The sequence below is a fragment of the Chiloscyllium plagiosum genome, unplaced genomic scaffold (genome assembly GCF_037043375.1).
Source record: "Chiloscyllium plagiosum isolate Xiang-an unplaced genomic scaffold, Cpla_swu_hap1 HiC_scaffold_5, whole genome shotgun sequence".
Lineage (NCBI taxonomy): Eukaryota > Metazoa > Chordata > Chondrichthyes > Orectolobiformes > Hemiscylliidae > Chiloscyllium > Chiloscyllium plagiosum.
The window spans coordinates 89,635,121-89,654,778 of NW_028270143.1; the positions used below are offsets into that span (position 1 = coordinate 89,635,121).

General features: G+C 41.9%; 1 protein-coding gene across 10 annotated transcripts in view; it reads left to right on the plus strand.

The window, feature by feature from the left end:
* myo3a (myosin IIIA) overlaps positions 1-19,658 on the plus strand; it is a 433,748-nt gene that overhangs the window by 220,345 nt on the left and 193,745 nt on the right. For 9 of the 10 annotated variants that reach the window (XM_087987435.1, XM_087987437.1, XM_087987436.1 and 6 more), the window contains 6 exons: positions 8,009-8,113; positions 8,748-8,831; positions 11,388-11,590; positions 11,742-11,840; positions 12,206-12,320; positions 14,265-14,391. In XM_087987435.1, coding sequence (XP_087843561.1) covers positions 8,009-8,113; positions 8,748-8,831; positions 11,388-11,590; positions 11,742-11,840; positions 12,206-12,320; positions 14,265-14,391 — 733 coding nt within the window. Of the gene's footprint in view, positions 1-3,568; positions 3,720-8,008; positions 8,114-8,747; positions 8,832-11,387; positions 11,591-11,741; positions 11,841-12,205; positions 12,321-14,264; positions 14,392-19,658 lie in introns of those variants that run through there. The other variant, XM_087987445.1, reaches the window with a different exon arrangement.

Below are 19,658 nucleotides of genomic sequence, written 5' to 3' on the forward strand. Positions count from 1 at the left end.
TGTTTCTCTATTCAGATACACCAGTCACATTTGGCACTCCTGAAAAGCTTGCAATGGCAATAGATCTTGGCTGTTATTCTGTGCCTTTGAGAGAAATGAATGAAGCTGCCACCCTTGCAGAACTCTGCATCTATCATCTACTGAGTGAAACTAGAAATGGAACCTTGATCAATATCAATATCATTTCCTCTGGTGCCTGAAAAGATCCTGTGGCAAACTATTTATGACCGTTGTGACTGTTGAGTCCACGTCATGAGACTCTGAAACTGCTCTCAAACCTGGTGTCAGCACTTAAGAATGGCTCTAAGACTACCACATTGATTAATTGCTGCCTATAAAAATTCATCTTTATCCTAGTAAAAGTGGACCTCAAAAGATCCTTGTGAGAGAGAGTCAGCCTCTCTGTTCACATATTCCATTTCGCTTACAAAGGAACAATACACTGGATGTAAGAGATCAGGGACAAAACCAGAAAATGCTGAAAATGCTCAATAGGTCAGGCAGCATCTGTGGAGAGACAGAGTTAACAATTCAGATAGATGAATTTTGACCTGATCTGATCAGCTGAATAACTCCAGCATTTTCAGATTTTGTCACTTTGCTTCCCCTTACTCAGACAGAACAGCAGCTGCTCTCACTAAAATAGATACTGAGGAAATAACTCAGAACTATCCTCAGGTTATTTTAACAGGTTATTTTAATAGCTGACCTGAGTGAGAATTATAGGCAACAATAAAGTGGCATGTGCACTGATAACCAAGGCACATTAAGAATTCAGACATGTTTTAAAATTGTTGTTACAACACAAGCATTACTTGTAAGGTCAGTATTTATTGCTGTCCTTAGCTGTCCTTGAGAAGCAGTGGTTATGAATCACTGCCTTCACCTACCTTAGTCGACCCTGTGTGGGTACACTCAAATGCTGTTAAGAAGGAGTTTGCAGATTTTAGTCCAACAGTAATGAAAGAAGAGTTATTTATTTCCGAGCCAGGATGATGTGTGGGTACATAGATAGAACATAGGAGCAGGAGGAGACTATTTGGCTCTTTGGGCCTGCTCCAGCATTCAGTATGATCATGGCTGATCATCGATTTGGACTGAGGTTACTGTTTTTGTGCTGTCTGACTGTATGACTCCATAACTCAGTTCCATCTTCCTGCTTTCTTGTCTTACCCTTTGATTCCTTTAGCTCAGAGAGAGCTATAATCCTCTTTAACTTGCAGATAGTGGTGGTATTTCCGTGGTGTCTTCTGTGCTTGTTTTTCTCAGAAATAAAGTTGTCACATTTGGAAGGCGCTGTCAGAGAAACTTTGGTATGTTGCTGCAGCGCATCTTAATAGTGAGCAGGATACACTTGGTGTAATGGTTGCAGAGGGAGTGAATGGAGTGCCATTCAAGCATGCAGCATTAGCCTGATGTGTTGAGCTTTGTGAGCCTTGTTGGAGCTGGAGTCAGTATTCCATCACAATCTTGATTTATACTTTAGGTGACTGAGAGGCCTTGGGGAATCATTGTACTCCTTTGTGGAATTTAGGATTTCCTTGTATGTACTTGAACTAAGTGATGCCAGGCAGTTAAGAGTCAATCACGTTAATATGTAACTAGAATCAGGTATAGGCTAGATCACAGAAAGTAAGTGTAACAGATTTCCTTCTCTAAAAGAGTACGAGTTAAACCAGATGGGATTTTACAGCAATTAATGTGAGCTCCATGGTGATTGTAACTGAAAATTACAGTTCTCAACTGAATGTTATTAACTCAATGAGTTCCACCAGCTGCTATTAGACCCATGTACCCCTGTGGCCAAATCTTATTAACCTGTATCTCTGAATTGTAGCCATAGAATTATTATAGCTGCTTCAGTAATGTTTCTGGTCACTTGTGACAGATGGGAGGTTGATGGTCTCGCTGTGGACTCGATGGGCTGAATGGCCTGCTTCCATATTGTAGGGATTCTTTGCTTCTCAGCATGCAGTCCTGAGAAACTCCTGAAAAGCTGTCTTGAGGCTGAGGTGATTAATCTCCAACAACTATAATCACCTTCCTTTGGGCTAGACATGCTTTCAATCAGTAACGTGTTTTACTTCTAGTTCTTATTGACCACAACTTTACTAAGGTTTGTTCTGCTTTTTCCTGACATGACATACTTGTGCAAGTTTACACTTTGTTGGGTTGACGCCAATGTTGTAACTGTACTGAAATGGCTTCCAGGGGTGCAGGCTGTTCTGGAACACAAGTCTTTTTGATTACATCAAAGATATTATTGGGGCCAATAGCTTTTGCAGCAGCCAGTGCATTTAGTCTTTTCTGAATATCAAGTAAAGTGAATTGAATTGTTGAAGACTGGTACCTATGATGTCAGGGACATCAGAACAAGCAGAGATGACCACCCATTCCTTATTCAGGCCGAAGATGGTTGTAGTTGTAAGCACTTCAGCCTTGCATTTTACACTGACATGTTGGGCCTCCCCAACATTGAGAATGGAAATGTCATGGATCCTTCTCCAATTCATTATTTTGTTGTTCACTGCTATTCACAGCTGGATTGGATAGCCTAGCAAAGCAATTATCTGATCTGCTGGCTGTGGGATTGCTTGGTTCTGTCTATAACATACTGTTTAACAAATTGCAATCCATGTGGCTACTACAGTTACAGTAAGGAGTGGAGGGGTGTATGCTGACAACAGCTCTAGCCATTTGACAAATTGGGAATATCAACTTGACTAAGCTACAAACTGGGATGCAAACACACTGAGAGGTTTCCTTGCTTATATATGACCTAATATCATGACACTTCATGGAGTCCGGAGACAAAATTGGAGTTTCCATGGACCATTCTCTCCTGACTTTATGTCATTGTGTTTCTATTCTTGGTGGGTCTATCCTGCTAATGGAATAGAAATCATTTACAATGGTGATAAAGATGTCCAAAATGTTGACTTTATGCTATGATTAGGTTTGTACAGGCTGTTACCTCATTTGTCTGTGGGATAACACCATGAATTTTGGTTCTGTATGATCCCTGAAGAGACGTGTAAATTAAGGTATGAATTTTTTCAGCAATCACATAAAAAGAATACTACAACAAGATCTCACATTTTAAGGCTGACCTCGACGAACCAATATAAAACTAACATCAATGAAACTTCCAAATAAAAGCATAATCCTGCAGGAAATCTGAAATAAAAGCAGAAAATGCTAGAGAAACTCAACAAGTCTGGCAGCATCCATAGAAAGAGAAACAGAAGTAGTATTTTGAGTACAATATGACTCTTCTTCAGAACTTTAGAACAGAACATTAATTTTATTTATTACTCAACAGGTACTGTCATCCCTGCTAAATTTCTCCAGCATTTTTGTTTTTATCAACTGAACAGATTTTTTGTAGGAAACTTGAATGATGAATTACAGAAAATATATTGCCTAGTTAATGAATTAACTCAACCAAAAATACATTTTTCCAGGTTAATACGCTCCACCACACTCTCTGCTGATATGTAGACTGAGAGATTAACTCCCAAGCTGTTCCCAGGTTTTTTAATTGACTCAGTCCTCTCTTCTATTCCAGAGTATGTCTTCTAGAAACCTGTACAAGTTCCTTTATTCAATCTCCTGAGAACCTCTGAATTGAATTTCAGCAGCAAACCACCCTCTGGCCATTCCTTGGTCCTTCAAACCCTGCAACTTCCATCTCTTCAAACAGGGAAACCATCCTCATGAACATTCTGTTTTTTTGTTCTGCTTGTAAAGTACCAATTGCTTTGGGCTCACCCTCTGGATCTCTCTGACTGAGAGTCTGTGTCCAGGACACAGGTTTCTACAGGAGAAAGTGAGGACTGCAGATGCTGGAGATCAGAGCTGAAAATGTGTTGCTGGAAAAGCACAGCAGGCCAGGCAGCATCCAAGGAGCAGGAGAATCGATGTTTCGGGCAGAGCTCATGCCCGAAACATTGATTCTCCTGCTCCTTGGATGCTGCCTGACCTGCTGCACTTTTCCAACAACACATTTTCAGCACAGGTTTCTACAGGCTTTCTCCTGAGTCTCTTTTCCCATAACAACCAGGCATATGATTTCACTATCCAGGACATTCTGTTTAATTTTGCAATAAAGAGACAGTTTAAAGCATAAACACCCTATCGTGTTTTGCATTCATAATAGTCCAAGTCCTCAGATATTAGGGAGGCAGACTTTACAATGTGAACTGGGCAGGATGTACCTTTGTGATTTCTGGTTGGTGCTAAGTGCCTCTGTCCTGATTTTCTTTCTTTTTATACTTTGCTGTCATGGTTTAATACAACTCAGTGACTTGCTGATCTATTTCAGAGGGTATTTAAGAGTCATATATTGTGGAGGTCTAGAGTGACATGTCAGTCAGATTGGGTAAGGATCATAGATTTCTGGAATGCAGTGACCTGATTGTCACAACAATCCAGCAGATTACATCATCACCTTTACTGAGACTAACTTTCAGTTCCAGAATTATTTGATTAACAGATTTAAATTCATGTCTCCAGGTCATTAATAAAAGCCTCAGGTGACTCATGAACACTACACTACCTTGCTCATAATAAAACTTAAGTTTGGGTAACTAGCCATACTGTTACACTCATCTCAGCATTTTGGGTTTCCCATTGAAGATGGCCATTTCTTGTGTGCATGCTGTATGTTCTTGTGAGGCTGTGGAATCCAATTGAAGACTTTCATGCCAAAGACTTTCAGCCTGGGATGAACTGTCTGATTTGGTTAGCATTGCATCATCTTTCGAGCTTGCGTTTTACCCTTAGCAGTTTACATTCTTTGCAAGAGGCATTATGCAAAATTCAATGGAGCATGCTGGGTTAGGTTTGCTGGTGTGAGTGCCAGCAGAATCAGGAATTCCATTCCTGTAAGGGAGAGGAGTTGGGGGGGACCTGTACCTTATTTAATGTGGGGGAAGGGCCTGACATTGGGACACCGCCTCCCGGAAGTAGTAAGCCTTGGTAATGAGCTACTTGGAACCAATTATCTATCAGCATACCAGGGCCCCAGGGATTTGACTGGAATCTCCTGTGCCTCCTGAAAACTGCCCAGCAAACTCAGGTTGCTTGCGTCATGGGAGGGAGGCCATCAGTCACAGGAATTCAAGGGACCTGGCATCAGGAAGGATGGAGGACAGCTGACAGCCAGCCACTGTCCTTGCATTGATTCCCTTCTCCCTCCCCCCACTTCCCATATGCACTGGTGAGGCCCCTCCCTGTGACTCTGACCTTGCCCCACTGCACTCACTCCAGACATCCAGTGACAATCCCTGGGCAAGACCCGAGTGCCTTCCTTCCAGTGGCCGTTGCCCCCAGTGTTGTTGCCAGGACTGGAGCTATAAGCCCTTGGTTGGCTTGCAGCTTTTGAGGGGCAGATATCTACCTGACTGGGGATTTAATTGAGTGGGAAGCCCAATGATGTCCAGGTAAGAGCCTAATTACACTTAGTGTTGGGTCTCAAAGGCCATTGTCACCTTCTCAAGGCCAAATAGGGACAGACAATAAATGCTGGCCAGCTTGTAATGCCCACATCACAAAAACAATTTTTTTTACCAAAAGGGAAATACCGTGCAGTTCCTATTTCTCCTTCGGCTGATGGTCAGGACCTTGTTCACACAAACAAAGTTACACCCATAACCTTGGCAAATTAATGACAAGTGGGAGAAGAGTTTACGGTTTCTATATTACCAAGTGATGGAAGATGTGTTCATGGCTCCTGAGGGGTCGTGAGGCGAAGGGGCTTTCTAGGAGAAAGTGAGGTCTGCAGATGCTGGAGATCAAAGTTGAAACTTTATTGCTGGAACAGCACAGCAGGTCAGGCAGCATCCAGGGAACAGGAGATTCGACGTTTCGGGCACAGGCCCTTCTTCAGGAATGAGCAGAGAGTGTTCAGCAGGAGAAGATAAAAGGTAGGGAGGAGGGACTTGGAGGAGGGGCGTTGGAAATGTGATAGGTGGAAAGAGGTCAAGGTGAGGGTGATAGGTCGGAGTAGGATGGAAGCGTAGAGGTCAAGAAGAAGACTGCAGGTCAGGAAGGCGGTGCCGGGCTGGAGGGATCCGGCTGAGACAAGGTGGGGGGAGGGGGGATGAAGAAACTGGTGAAGTCCAAGTTCATCCCCTGCGGTTGGAGGGTTCCCAGTCGGAAGATAAGACGCTCCTCCTCCGACCGTCGGGTTGTTGTGGTTTGGCGGTGGATGAGTCCAATGACCTGCATATCCTCGGTGGAGTGGGAGGGGGAGTTGAAATGCTGTGCTACAGGTTGGTTGGGTTGGTTCGTCCGGGTGGCCCAGAGGTGCTCTCTGAATCGCTCCGCAAGTAGGCGGCCTGTCTCCCCAATATAGAGGAGGCCACACCGGCTGCAGCGGATGCAGTAGATGATGTGGGTGGAGGTGCAGGTGAATCTGTGGCGGATATGGAAGTTTCCTTTGGGGCCTTGGAGAGAAGTGAGGGGGGAGGTGTGGGCGCAAGTGTTGCACCTCCTGCGATTGCAAGGGAAGGTGCCGGGAGTGGAGGTTGGGTCGGTGGGGGGTGTGGATCTGACAAGGGAGTCGTGGAGGGAGTGGTCTCTACGGAAAGCTGATAGGGGAGGGGAGGGAAATATATCCTTGGTGCTGGGGTCTGTTTGGAGGTGGCGGAAGTGACGGCGGATGATGCGCTGTACATGGAGATTGGTGGGGTGGTAGGGGAGGACCAGTGGGGTTCTGTCCTGGTGGCGGTTGGAGGGGCGGGGCTCAAGGGCGGAGGAGCGGCTTTCTAGCAATCCAGGGGCGATAGGAAGAATGTATTCTTAGACAAGTGAGGAGGGAAGTGGTACAGCACACATCTGTATTCTTTTATCTGTGGAGAAGCTTTGGGAGGAATTTTCAGGTGTTGCATTTTCTTCTGCTGTTTGGCCCTAATGGAAGACTTTAACAAATGATAATTTGTAGGTATTGTACTTCTTCAATCAGGTTGCATTTCTGAGAAGATTCTTATTGTGCAGCTATTGTATGTCAATTTTCTCTCAATGTATTGAGTTTTAGCTTCTGAGCTTTCCATACTATTGGACACATTATGCAGAGAAGCGATTTATTTTTGAATACTTGTTATAGGCAGACCATCAGCATCATCATGAGAAAAATTTGGCAGTGCAGGTGGAAATAACTAAAATAAATGATTGAGCCATCAGACTGGGCAGGGAATAGCACACAGTGGGTCCCTCAGCAAGACACCTGGGCAATCTCAATTCCTGGGCTCCATTTGACTCATCCATTACCAAATGAAACCCCAAATTATTGACAGAGTTCAGGACTCAAGGGCAGTACTTGAGCCTGCAGATGCCAGGGGTCCAAAGTTAGTGCTCAGGGGATGGGGAGGTTGACAAGGATTAGCAGCATAAGACAGGAGAGGGAATCAAACAACATCCCGAGCACCAGTTACCTTAACCGAACCATGCCGCTCTCCCACCTCCCACGATGTACTTCTTGAGTGTTGAGTTTGAAATCAGCTCATATGTGCTCATATTTTCTGATTAGCTAGTTAATGTGGTGTCTAAGTTGACTGGAAACTTAATGGTAATGGGAGGATAAAACAATGTTTCTGTCTTCCTGGTTAATAATGAAGAATGGATTTGTATTTCCTAATAATGGGAATGAAGAAACGAATGCTGTCTTCAGAAACAACATAGCATTGACACATGACATTCTGTATTTAAGGGGAAGCTAACACATGACTAAATAAATAGAAGGGTATGCAGATATGGTTAAATAAAGAAAGATGGAAGGAAATACTTCGCCTTGTGAGCTGAATAGTGTCTTTCTTTGCTGTGGATTTTCTATATTTGCTAAAGATATTGGCATCGGTTTGACTGTTAGCACATTTACTTCAGTACCTTCACTGATAGACAAATAGTTATCTCATCATCTGCATACTGAAGAGATCATTCCGTTCCTAGTATCAACAGGTAAACAATGAGTATATGTTAATGCTCAGTTGTACTTTATTGTTAACAGCATTCCCGACAGTACATTGCCGCGAAGCGTGCTGCCAATCCACCCCACATCTTTGCTGTGGCTGACATTGCCTACCAGGCTATGGTCACTTACAACTCAGATCAGGTACCTGTGATTCCTCAACAAATATCTTAGAGTTAGGGATGCTTTGAAAAATGATAAATTAGGATAAAATGAATACTCACCTGGGCAAATGCAGATTGACTAAGCAAAACCAGCACAAATTTGTTTAGGTTTAACTAAGCGGGTTTTGAGTAGATTTTAACTAACTTGCTTGAGCTCTTTGATGGGGTAACAGAGTTGATGAGGACAATGGATGGACTTCCAAAAGAAATTTGATAATGTGTTATACACCAAATTTGTAAATATAGTTAGAGCTCAAAGGAACAATAGCAACCTAGGTACAACATTGGCTGAGCAACAGAAAATAAAGAGTGGTACTGAACAGTTGTTTCTCAAATTTCGAGAAGTTTTATTGTAAAGATTTTAAGGGATCAATGTTATATCCCCTGCTCTTCCGAATATATTTTAGTGGCAGACCTAGATGTACAAGACACAAATTAAAAATTGTTGGATGATATGAAACAGATGATAGGCTAAATAGTCATCTTCTGAGCTTAATTATTTCATATTTCTATGAAAGTCATTCTACACCATTTCACATTTTTAATCTCTTCATGCTGTTTGTGATCTCAGTAGAGGGATGTGATGACTAATGTGTCTTCCTTAACTATGTCAGTGCATTGTCATCAGTGGAGAAAGTGGCGCTGGGAAGACTGAAAGTACCCACTTCTTGGTTGAGCAGCTCACTGTCCTTGGAAAGGTATTGTATATTGTTAAACTAATACATCTGGGGGAAATTTTAATGTAATGCACTCATCAAAAAACTGGTGGAATTGAGTGCAAAACAATTCAATGTAACGTAGAGCAAGTGCAAAAGTAATATTCAAACAATGGTTTTCCTGCCCAGTGACTTAACTTAAGGTTACCTGCTTCAACTCAAATCCTCATCTGCATTTTAATTCATTTTATATGCTATAATTTTTATCGTTATGTTTTCTGGATCAATCAATCAAGATAAATTTATGAATGCTCCGAGCACAGAATATTTTCTCATTGATTCCTTTACTCAGAATTCTAGATTAATGCACAGTGCCCACTCAAGTGCAGAACTAGAATGTATTTTCTTTATTCCAATTGTACAGGATTCACGATTTAAGCATACTGATGATTCCAAACAAAACAGTAGCAATGCATCAACACACCAATGGGATGTTGTGGTAGTGAGGTGGGGAATTGGGGGTGGTTTCTCCCATCGATCTACCATATTTTGCCAGAGAGCAGTGACAAATCCTGATAAACAGAGTTGAACATCATTACAGTGTTATCACAGAGCTTGTGATGCGCATTACTGGCTTAAACTATGAAGTAAATTACCCTTTTGGTCCACAAAATGACATTACATTTTCTGCAAGAGCCAAATGTCTACAAAATTGGATTCTGACCCTCTGCTTTTACAGCCTTCTTCCCTGTTACATTATTCTCTTCTGAAGCTAGCTGAGGTTTGTGGGAATGCACTAGACAGAAGCTGGTAACCCTCTGGCACTATACCTAAGTGGCACTGCTACAGCATGAACCCTGACAGTGAAAGAGTAAGGGATATTATATTGCAGAGGGCAGTGCAACCAAAGTCAAACCTGCCCACGTGCTACTATTCGTAAGTTAAAGAAAAGATCATTACTTGGCAATTAAGGCTGAGAGCCCCCCACCTCCCTCTAAATACACTCAATAGTTGATTTGGCTAAGATCAACAAATTCAACTTGGAACCCTCTTCATACTTCAGTTTGATTGCATGGAATGCACCCAGTCATCACTAAGTCTCAATGCCTTTTTTTAAAACCAGTTTTTGAAACACACTGATTCCTTTCTTTTCCACATTAGGGTATGCATCCAACTTCATGTTTAATGAGAGTAACAGTGATTCCTGCTGTTATTTGAATTCCTTTACCATGCTGCTTTTAAAGTGAGCTGGACACCCTTCAGAAATACTCAAGTAAAAATTGAATTTTTGAGACCCATCTTTGAAGCAAATTGTTAAGGAAGTTGACTTTTATGCAGGTAATGTTTTTGAGGAGCTTACTTTTAACTAAAACACATGCACACAGCACATCTAACATGGTTCCCAAATGAATCTGCAAGGCGATTAGGGGAATCGCCACCACATCAGCTATTCATTGTCTCCCTCTATATTGCTAGGTCAAAAATCAAATGACATTAGGTTATAGTCCAACAGGCTTATTTGAAATTGCAAGCTTTTGGAGCTCCGCTTCTTCCGCAGGTGTGGTCGGATTATTAAGGGCTATCTCTGATCTCCCACACCCTGGGAGAGAAAGCAGCAGTGGCAGTTGGGCCTGTACTTTCAAAGGTGCTCAGGGGCCAGGAGAAAGAAAGGAAAATGCAGGGCCACAATTGGAAAATGTCACACTGACAGCTCCCAGCCCATGACCTATGCCTTGATGCAGGGGTATTGCACTGTGTCACCATTCACAACAGCAAGACTTGAGACTCTAAGCTTTACCTCAAAACATCAACAGTGCTCTTCATTCTTCCTGCTTTAGTTGACAAATAGAAACTACTGGAAATATGGTAACTTATAATACACTAGAAGCTACTTTTTTGATCTATTACCTTAGGGATTGTTTTAAGATGAGATCAATGTTTACATGAATATATGATTTGGAGATGCCAGCGCTGGACTGGGGTGTACAAAGTTAAAAATCACACAACACCAGGTTATAGTCCAACAGGTTTAATTGGAAGCACACTAGCTTTCGGAGCTTTTGAATACCATATTGTCTAGCTATCACCCATTGTTAACAGCTAACCTGAGAATGCAACTTTTAAAAAAAGGTTTTGTGATTTACACATGAAAGAAGTGAAACTATCATGGTATTTAACCGGTTGAAAGACTTAACAATCAATTTTTCAATGCATAATTTCAGTTACATCACACTGTAAATTTTTGCTATAAATTCTGTGTGTTAGGATTGAGCCCTCCACTATCACCTGATGAAGGAGCGATGCTCCGAAAGTACATAAATAATTATAGTATAGTACTCCACTTCATCCCTAGGAGGAGTAATAAGAAAGAATACTTATTGCACCAACAGAATTGTTTCTCTTAACAATGGATCAGCATTAACAACAACTGCTGGAAAGCTCATGTTTGGACCAACCCAATTGAGGGGCTGGAGTGGGGGAATGGTGAGCAGCGCGAGTTGAAAGTCACAAATAAAACAAGTCATGAAAACTAAGGTTTCCAGGTTCTCTTTCAAGTTTACTCCTCAGGAAACGTTCCAGCGAATCTTTCTCTTACAGACCAACAACAGGATGCTGCAGGAGAAGATTCTCCAGGTAAACAACTTACTCGAAGCATTTGGAAATGCCTGCACAGTGATCAACAACAACTCCAGCAGGTTTGGCAAGTATTTGGAAATGAGGTTTACCAGTGGTGGGACAGTCATGGGGGCTCAGATCTCAGAGTACCTGCTAGAGAAGTCAAGAGTCATCCACCAGGCTCCGTAAGTAAAGAAACAAATCTTTGTTACTGTTTTAGAGCAACTTTCAATTTGACAGGTCACATCCATTGAGAGTGTCAAAACAATAAGAGGCATTGTGAATTTAAATGATGGGTCAATTTCTACATTATTACTTGTTTCCACTTTTTTACAGGGGAGAGAAAAACTTCCATATTTTCTATTATATCTATGCTGGCCTAGCGCAGAAGAACAAGCTGGCTCATTATAAGTTGTCCAAAGGTCAACCACCAAGGTAATTTGGCTTATGTAGAGGGTATAACACTGAGTTCAGGCTGACATGGTCTTTATTGCACTGCTGGAGTTTGACCTACAATGAGAACTTAATTTTGAATTTTGTTAATACCATAGTTCTAATAAGGGAAACATTTTAAAAAAGGCTTTATTTTAACTTTTCAGTTCTTGACTCATGAAGAAATCTTTGGCACGAAATTAAAAATAATTGAGAAGTATTTACTACACATATTGAGAGACCAGAGCCATTTTGCACTGTAATAATAATGATACATGCACTTTGACAAACTTGACATTCCCATCTGTGTGTTGCATTGCTTAATTTAGTATCAGATTTGATCATTAACCTGTTACAAAATCTTTTAGGTATCTTCAGGATGAGAAAATTACAATGATGGAAGAAATTGTAACTAATTATTTCTACAAGGTCCAGTTTGAAGCCCTCGAGCAGTGTTTCAAAGTCATTGGTTTCACCCTGGAGGTAGACCTGCATCATTTTCTTTGGAAACATTCAAGCATTAGCATTGAATCCTTTGAACTGGCTTATTTATTGTCTTATTTAATAAGGTACTGATGAACAAATAGCATGAACTCTGGGAAAACAGAATAGAACCAATGCACTAGAATCATTTGAAATATAAACAGATGCCGAGCTGGATTGATGTATTAAGATGAACTGATTGCCCTTCTTCATTCTTAATTATATTCTAACCTTATAATGCATTTTAAGTCTCTGTACATAACAGGTGTCTCTTCTAACTGTGACAGACTTTGAACATCTTTTTTTCTCTCACTTGACATTCTGTCACCGTTGTAGAAAATTTGTATCAGTCACTTTTGTTTTAATTATAAGTTATTTTATTATAAACTCTGATCGTGTGGTCCTCACTAGCCAGAATGGTATTTTTCATTACCACTAGTTACCTTCAGAAGCTGGTGGTATCCTTTTTATTGAACTACCATGGATGGGATGTAGATACAGTTAAATTGCTCATGAAGTATCAACTTGGATTTTAGAAAGTCAAACCATTATAAAGAATTCAGGTAGAAATAGTTTTGGTTTCACCTTCAAATAGCAACACCTTCCCTATGTCTAAAATGTATTGTTGCCTTTGTGACCCAAGTCTTGGCAGTTCCTGGCCAACTTCCCCACGCTCTGACCTGCACCTGGAACATCAAGGAGAGTTCAAATGGAATACAGTAGGGAATGTGTGAAGTTATGCACTTTGATAGGAAGAATAGAGACTTAGACTGTTCTCTACATGGAGAAAGGCTTCAGAAATTTGGAAGCACAAAGGGACTTGAGAGTCTTCATTCAGGATTCTCTTAAGGTTAACATGCAGTTTCAGTTGGCAGTTAGGGAGGCAAATGCAATGTCAGTATTCATTTCAAGAGGGCTAGAAAATAAGAACAGAGATGTACTGCTGAGGTAATATAAGGCTCTGGTCAGAATGAATTTGGAATAATATGAGCAGACTGGCCAATTCCTCCATATCCTAAAGAACAGGACTGAACTCTGGCATTAAAATTCTGTATAAGTCATGCTAGTAGTCCCAGCAGCGCGCCTGAGCATGTTCTGGCACTGATACAAGGGTACAAGAGCTACTGGCTCATGAGGTTGGCTGGCCCCAGTGGGACTTCCTCCCGCTGATGGGAGAGGTTCCACTCTGAGCCTGTCTACCTACTGCCCCATCTTACACTGAGGGGTGGGCTTTTATTAATTGCATCCACTTCTGGCCATCTTCCAGGTCCACCCCTGAAATCCAAACCATATGTGGCCTCCTTATTCTTCCTACCAAAATACAACTCCCCGCATTCAATATTTATTGGTTTATTTGATAACTGCTTACCAATTCAGCAGGTTTATTTGTGCCTCTTTGTACTTTGTCTCAGTGCTTCTTTGCAGTCATTACACCCCCAATTGGATGGCTTAAATTTTAGAATTTCTATTCCGATTCTTCAGTCCAAATTACTTATATAAATGGTGAAGGACAGCAGTTTGAGCATTAATCTTGTGGAACACCACTTTCTAATCTTTACCTGCTTAAGTAATTACCTCCCAGAGGGAGAATAAAACAGTTTAAAAAAATTAAAGTTGAAAATTATTGTACTCATTATATTGGAATGTAACCACAACTCACTGTTTCCCATTTTGTAATCATATCTTTATCCATTCTGTGATTTGTCCCCTGACTCCACACTTTAGAAACTTGGTCACAAGTCTGTTATTTGATAACTTATCGAAGGCATTTTGAAAAATTAAACACACAATAGTGAACAGAATGTTGCCAGCTTGTTTACCATTCCCTAGTTTTTATTTCCATTGCACCTTTCTTACCAGTATTTGTAGTGAAATACATAATCTCATATGCATAATGATACTTTCAGTTAATATTTAAATTCGTAAATGAACACTTTTCTACAGGAACTGGGGAACATATACAGCATTCTGGCAGCCATATTGAATATCGGCAACATTGAGTTCACCTCAGTTGTGACGGAACACCAGACTGACAAAAGTAACATTGTCAATCTTGAAATGCTTGAAAATGGTAAGTTATGAGTAAAAATTTGTATATCTGTTGTAGTTCCCACATACATTATGTAAAAAAGGTTATTCTTGTAACTGCAGAATAAATTGATAAGTGTACCATCCCAATGTGGAGCATCATCTGGTTGATTTGATTCCTTGCTGTGGAAAGTGTTGTCTTATGTGCTTTACAAACATATCATACTACACAAGTGCATCAGAGAAACAGAACAGAGAGCAGGACAAATATTACAGCTGCTGAGAAGGTGTAAAGAGGGATCAACATTTGAGAAGTCCATTTGAAAATCTGTTAACAGTGGGAAAGAAGGTGTTCTTGAATCTGTTCACATGTGTATTCAAACTTTTATATCCTCTGCCTAATGGAAGAGGGTGGAAGACTGTTTAGCAAGGGTGGGAGGGGTTTGAGTATGTTGCTTGCTTTCCTGAGACAGCGGGAAGTATAGATGAAGTCAATGGATGGGAGACTGGGGGACTCGACTCTGTAATGTTGGGAACAGCAGTTGCCATACCACACTGTGATGCATCCAGATGGGATGTTTTTTATGATGCATCTATAAAAGTTTGTAAGAGTCTATGTGGACATACATAACTGACCAAGGCACCATGGTGCAGAAGGCCATTCAAGAGGGGGGAGCTAATAGACAAGTAGTGGTTATAGGGGATTCTATAATTAGGGGGACAGATAGTATCCTTTGCAAGCCGGATCGGGAGTCTCGCATGGTGTGTTGCCTGCCCGGTGCCAGGGTGCGAGACATCTCCGACCGGCTTGAAAGGATATTGGAGCGGGAGGGGGAGGATCCAGTTGTTGTGGTCTACGTTGGTACCAACAACATAGGCAAGACTAGGGTGGAGGACCTGTTTGGGCATTACTAAGCACTAGGCAGGAAATTGAAGCACAGGTCCTCAAGGGTCATAATCTCCGGATTACTGCCCGAGCCACGTGCCAATTGGCATAGGGACAAGAAAATTAGGCAAGTAAACACGTGGCTAAGGGATTGGTGTGGGAAAGAGGGATTCCACTTCATGGGGCATTGGCATCAGTTTTGGAACAGGGGGGATCTGTACCGTTGGGATGGTCTCCACCTGAACCGATCAGGTACCAATGTTCTAGCGAAGAGGATAAATAGGGTGGTCAGTAGGACTTTAAACTTCTGAGTTGGGGGGAAGGGAAAGTGAAAGCGACAGGGAGTATGGAGGTAAATGGCAAGATAAGCAGCAGGATAGCATGTTTCCAGGTGGATTTAAAATTGAGGCAGACTGAGAATACAGTAAAAAGCAAGGATAACCTAGGACATATGACTTCCAACATCTCTAATGATAAGGAAGTTAGCATTAAGGCACTTTACCTGAATGCTCGTAGCATTCATAACAAAGCCGATGAACTAATGGCACAGATAATAGTGAATGATTATGATGTAGTAGGCATCACAGAGACTTGGTTACAGGGGGGTCAGGACTGGCAGTTAAACCTCCATGGTTTTTCAACTTATCGAAAAGACAGAGAGGTGGGCAGAGGGGGTGGGGTTGCCTTGTTAGTTAAGAACAAAATTAAATCTATGGTATTGAATGACATAGCGTCGGATGATGTGGACTCTGTGTGGGTGGAATTCAGGAACCACAAAGGCAAAAAAAAACATAATTGGAGTTGTGTATAGACCTCCTAACAGTGGTCAGGACCAGGGACGCAACATGTACCGGGAAATAGAGAAGGCATGTCAGAAAGGCAAGGTTACATTGATCATGGGAGACTTCAATATGCAGATGGACTGGGTAAATAATGTTGCTAGTGGATCTAAAGAAAGGGAATTCATGGAATGCTTACAGGATGGCTTTTTGGAACAGCTTGTCATGGAGCCCACAAGAGAGCAGGCTATTCTGGACCTAGTGCTTTGCAATGAACCAGACTCTATAAAAGATCTTAAAGTAAGGGAACCCTTAGGAAGTAGCGACCATAATATGGTAGAGTTCAGTCTGGAGTTTGAAAGGGAGAAGGCAAAATTGGATGTAATGGTGTTACAGTTGAATAAAGGTAATTATGAGGGCATGAGAGAGGAACTGACTAAAATAGACTGGAAGCAGAGGCTAACCGGGAAGACAGTAGAGCAAAAATGGCAGGAGTTTGTAGCTATAATTGAGGACACTGTACAGAGGTTCATTCCCAAGAAAAGAAAGATTAACCGGGGAGGGATCAGACAACCTTGGCTGACAAAGGAAGTCAGGAAATGTATTAAAGAAAAAGAGAGATCCTATAAAGTGGCTAAGAACAGTGGGAAATCAGAAGATTGGGAAGGATACAAAAGCAAACAGAGGATAACAAAGACTGTAATAAGAAATGAGAGGATCAAATATGAAGGTAGGCTAGCCAGTAATATTAGAAATAATAGTAAAAGTTTCTTTCAGTACATAAGAAACAAACGACAGGCAAAAGTAGACATTGGGCCACTTCAAACTGATGCAGGAAGCCTAGTGATGGGAGATAAGGAAATAGCAGGAGAACTTAACAAGTACTTTGCGTCAGTTTTCACAGTGGAAGACATGAGCAATATCCCAAAAATTAAAGGGTGTCACGGGGCTGAGTTGAGTATGGTTGCCATTACGAAAGAGATAGTGCTAGAAAAGTTAAAAAGTCTTAAAATTGATAAATCTCCTGGCCCCGATGGGATACACCCTAGAGTTCTGAGAGAGGTGGCTGAGGAAATAGCAGAGGCATTGGTTGAGATCTTTCAATAGTCACTGGAGTCAGGAAAGGTCCTGGATGATTGGAAGATGGCTGTTGTAACCCCCTTGTTCAAGAAAGGATCAAGGCAAAAGATGGAAAATTATAGGCCAATCAGCTTAACCTCGGTTGTTGGTAAAATTCTAGAATCCAACATTAAGGATGAGGTTTCTAAATTCTTGGAAGAGCAGAGTCTGATTAGAACAAGTCAACATGGATTTAGTAAAGGGAGGTCATGCCTGACAAACCTGTTGGAATTTTTTGAAGAGGTAACAAGTAGGTTAGACCAGGGAAACCCAGTGGATGTGGTCTATCTAGACTTTCAAAAGGCCTTTGATAAGGTGCCACACGGGAGGCTGCTGAGCAAGGTGAGGGACCATGGTGTTCGAGGTGAGCTGCTGGGATGGATTGAGGATTGGCTGTCTAACAGAAGGCAGAGAGTTGGGATAAAAGGTTCTTTTTCAGAATGGCAGCCGGTGACGAGCGGTGTCCCGCAGGGTTCGGTGCTGGGGCCACAGCTGTTCGCATTATATATTAATGATTTGGATGAGGGAACCAGGGGCATTCTAGCGAAGTTTGCTGATGATACGAAGTTAGGTGGACAGGCAGGTAGTACTGAGGAAGTGGGGAGGCTACAGAAGGATCTAGACAGGTTGGGAGAGTGGTCCAGGAAATGGCTGATGGAATTTAACATGAGCAAGTGCGAGGTCTTGCACTTTGGCAAAAAGAATAAAAGCATAGACTACTTTCTAAATGGTGAGAAAATTAATAAAGCCAAAGCACAAAGGGATCTGGGAGTGCTAGTCGAGGATTCTCTAAAGGTAAACATGCAGGTTGAGTCCGTGATTAAGAAAGCGAATGCAATGTTGTCTCTTATCTCAAGAGGGTTGGAATATAAAAGCAGAGATGTACTACTAAGACTTTATAAAGCTCTGGTTAGGCCCCATTTGGAGTACTGTGTCCAGTTTTGGTCCCCACACCTCAGGAAGGACATACTGGCACTGGAACGTGTCCAGCGGAGATTCACACGGATGATCCCTGGAATGACAGGTCTAACATATGAGGAACGGCTGAGGATACTGGGATTGTATTCGTTGGAGTTTAGAAGATTAAGGGGAGACTTAATAGAGACGTACAAAATAATACATGGCTTGGAAAAGGTGGATGCTAGGAAATTGTTTCTGTTAAACGAGGAGACTAGGACCCGTGGACACAGCCTTAGAATTAGAGGGGGTCATTTCAGAACAGAAATGCGGAGACATTTCTTCAGCCAGAGAGTGGTGGGCCTGTGGAATTCATTGCCACGGAGTGCAGTGGAAGCCGGGACGCTAACTGTCTTCAAGGCCGAGATTGATAGATTCTTGTTGTCTAGAGGAATTAAGGGCTACGGGGAGAACGCTGGTAAGTGGAGCTGAAATGCGCATCAGCCATGATTGAATGGCGGAGTGGACTCGATGGGCCGAATGGCCTTACTTCCACTCCTATGTCTTATGGTCTTATGGTCTTATACCATGTGATTACAGCAAGAGTCACTCACTGAGTGGGGACTGTGAACAGAGAGGTGGGTGCAAGCGTCAGTGTACCTGACTATGGCCCTCCTGATTTCACATTAATAAAATCAGGAGAACAATTAAAATGCAATACTTTGCCAATCAGATTCCATTTTAGAAATGCAGTCCTAATGAGTTCATCTTAGTATTTTCTCATTTCACATAATTTTCAATGCTTGTCTTTCTATAACGAATTTGAGTGTTCCTGTGACTCGTTTATGGCCCTGAGTTTCAGAAGAGTTCTCATGGTTTTCCTATACAGTTTAGTAAAGGAGAGGTGAGCTTGCATAGAAACAATGTATGTCATGTTTTGACCATTTGTGCTATTTTTCTGGATATTTTGTTTTCCTCTGGGATTCCAGATTTCCTACAGCCTCAAAAATCTCCTCCCTCTCTTAATTTTCTTACAGAATTAATCTTGTTTCAGTGGCTACAATGCATGTTCAACTGCCAAGGAAATAGTTTAGAGGAAATACCTGACCACAGTGTCCTTCTGCTGTGAGCAAATCTCTACTTTTGAAGATGTAACCAGGCAAATAGTTCAGAACTTGTTCTTTCTATCCTTCTCTCAACTCAGTCAGGGCCAGTTAACTTCATAAGTTTCTTTGCTCCAATACTATGCTCCTAGTCATTGGCAAAAAAAAATCAATTCTTTGAGGAGTTTGACATTACTTTCAACAAAATCCCTAAATTGTGGGCGGCACGGTGGCACAGTGGTTAGCACTGCTGCCTCACAGCGCCAGAAACCCGGGTTCAATTCCCGCCTCAGGCAACTGACTGTGTGGAGTTTGCACATTCTCCCCGTGTCTGCATGGGTTTCCTCCAGGTGCTCCGGTTTCCTCCCACAGTCCAAAGATGTGCAGGTTAGGTGAATTGGCCATGCTAAATTGCCCGTAGTGTTAGGTAAGGGGTTAATGTAGGGGTATGGGTGGGTTGCGCTTCGGCGGGGCGGTGTGGACTTTTTGGGCCGAAGGGCCTGTTTCCGCACTGTAATGTAATCTA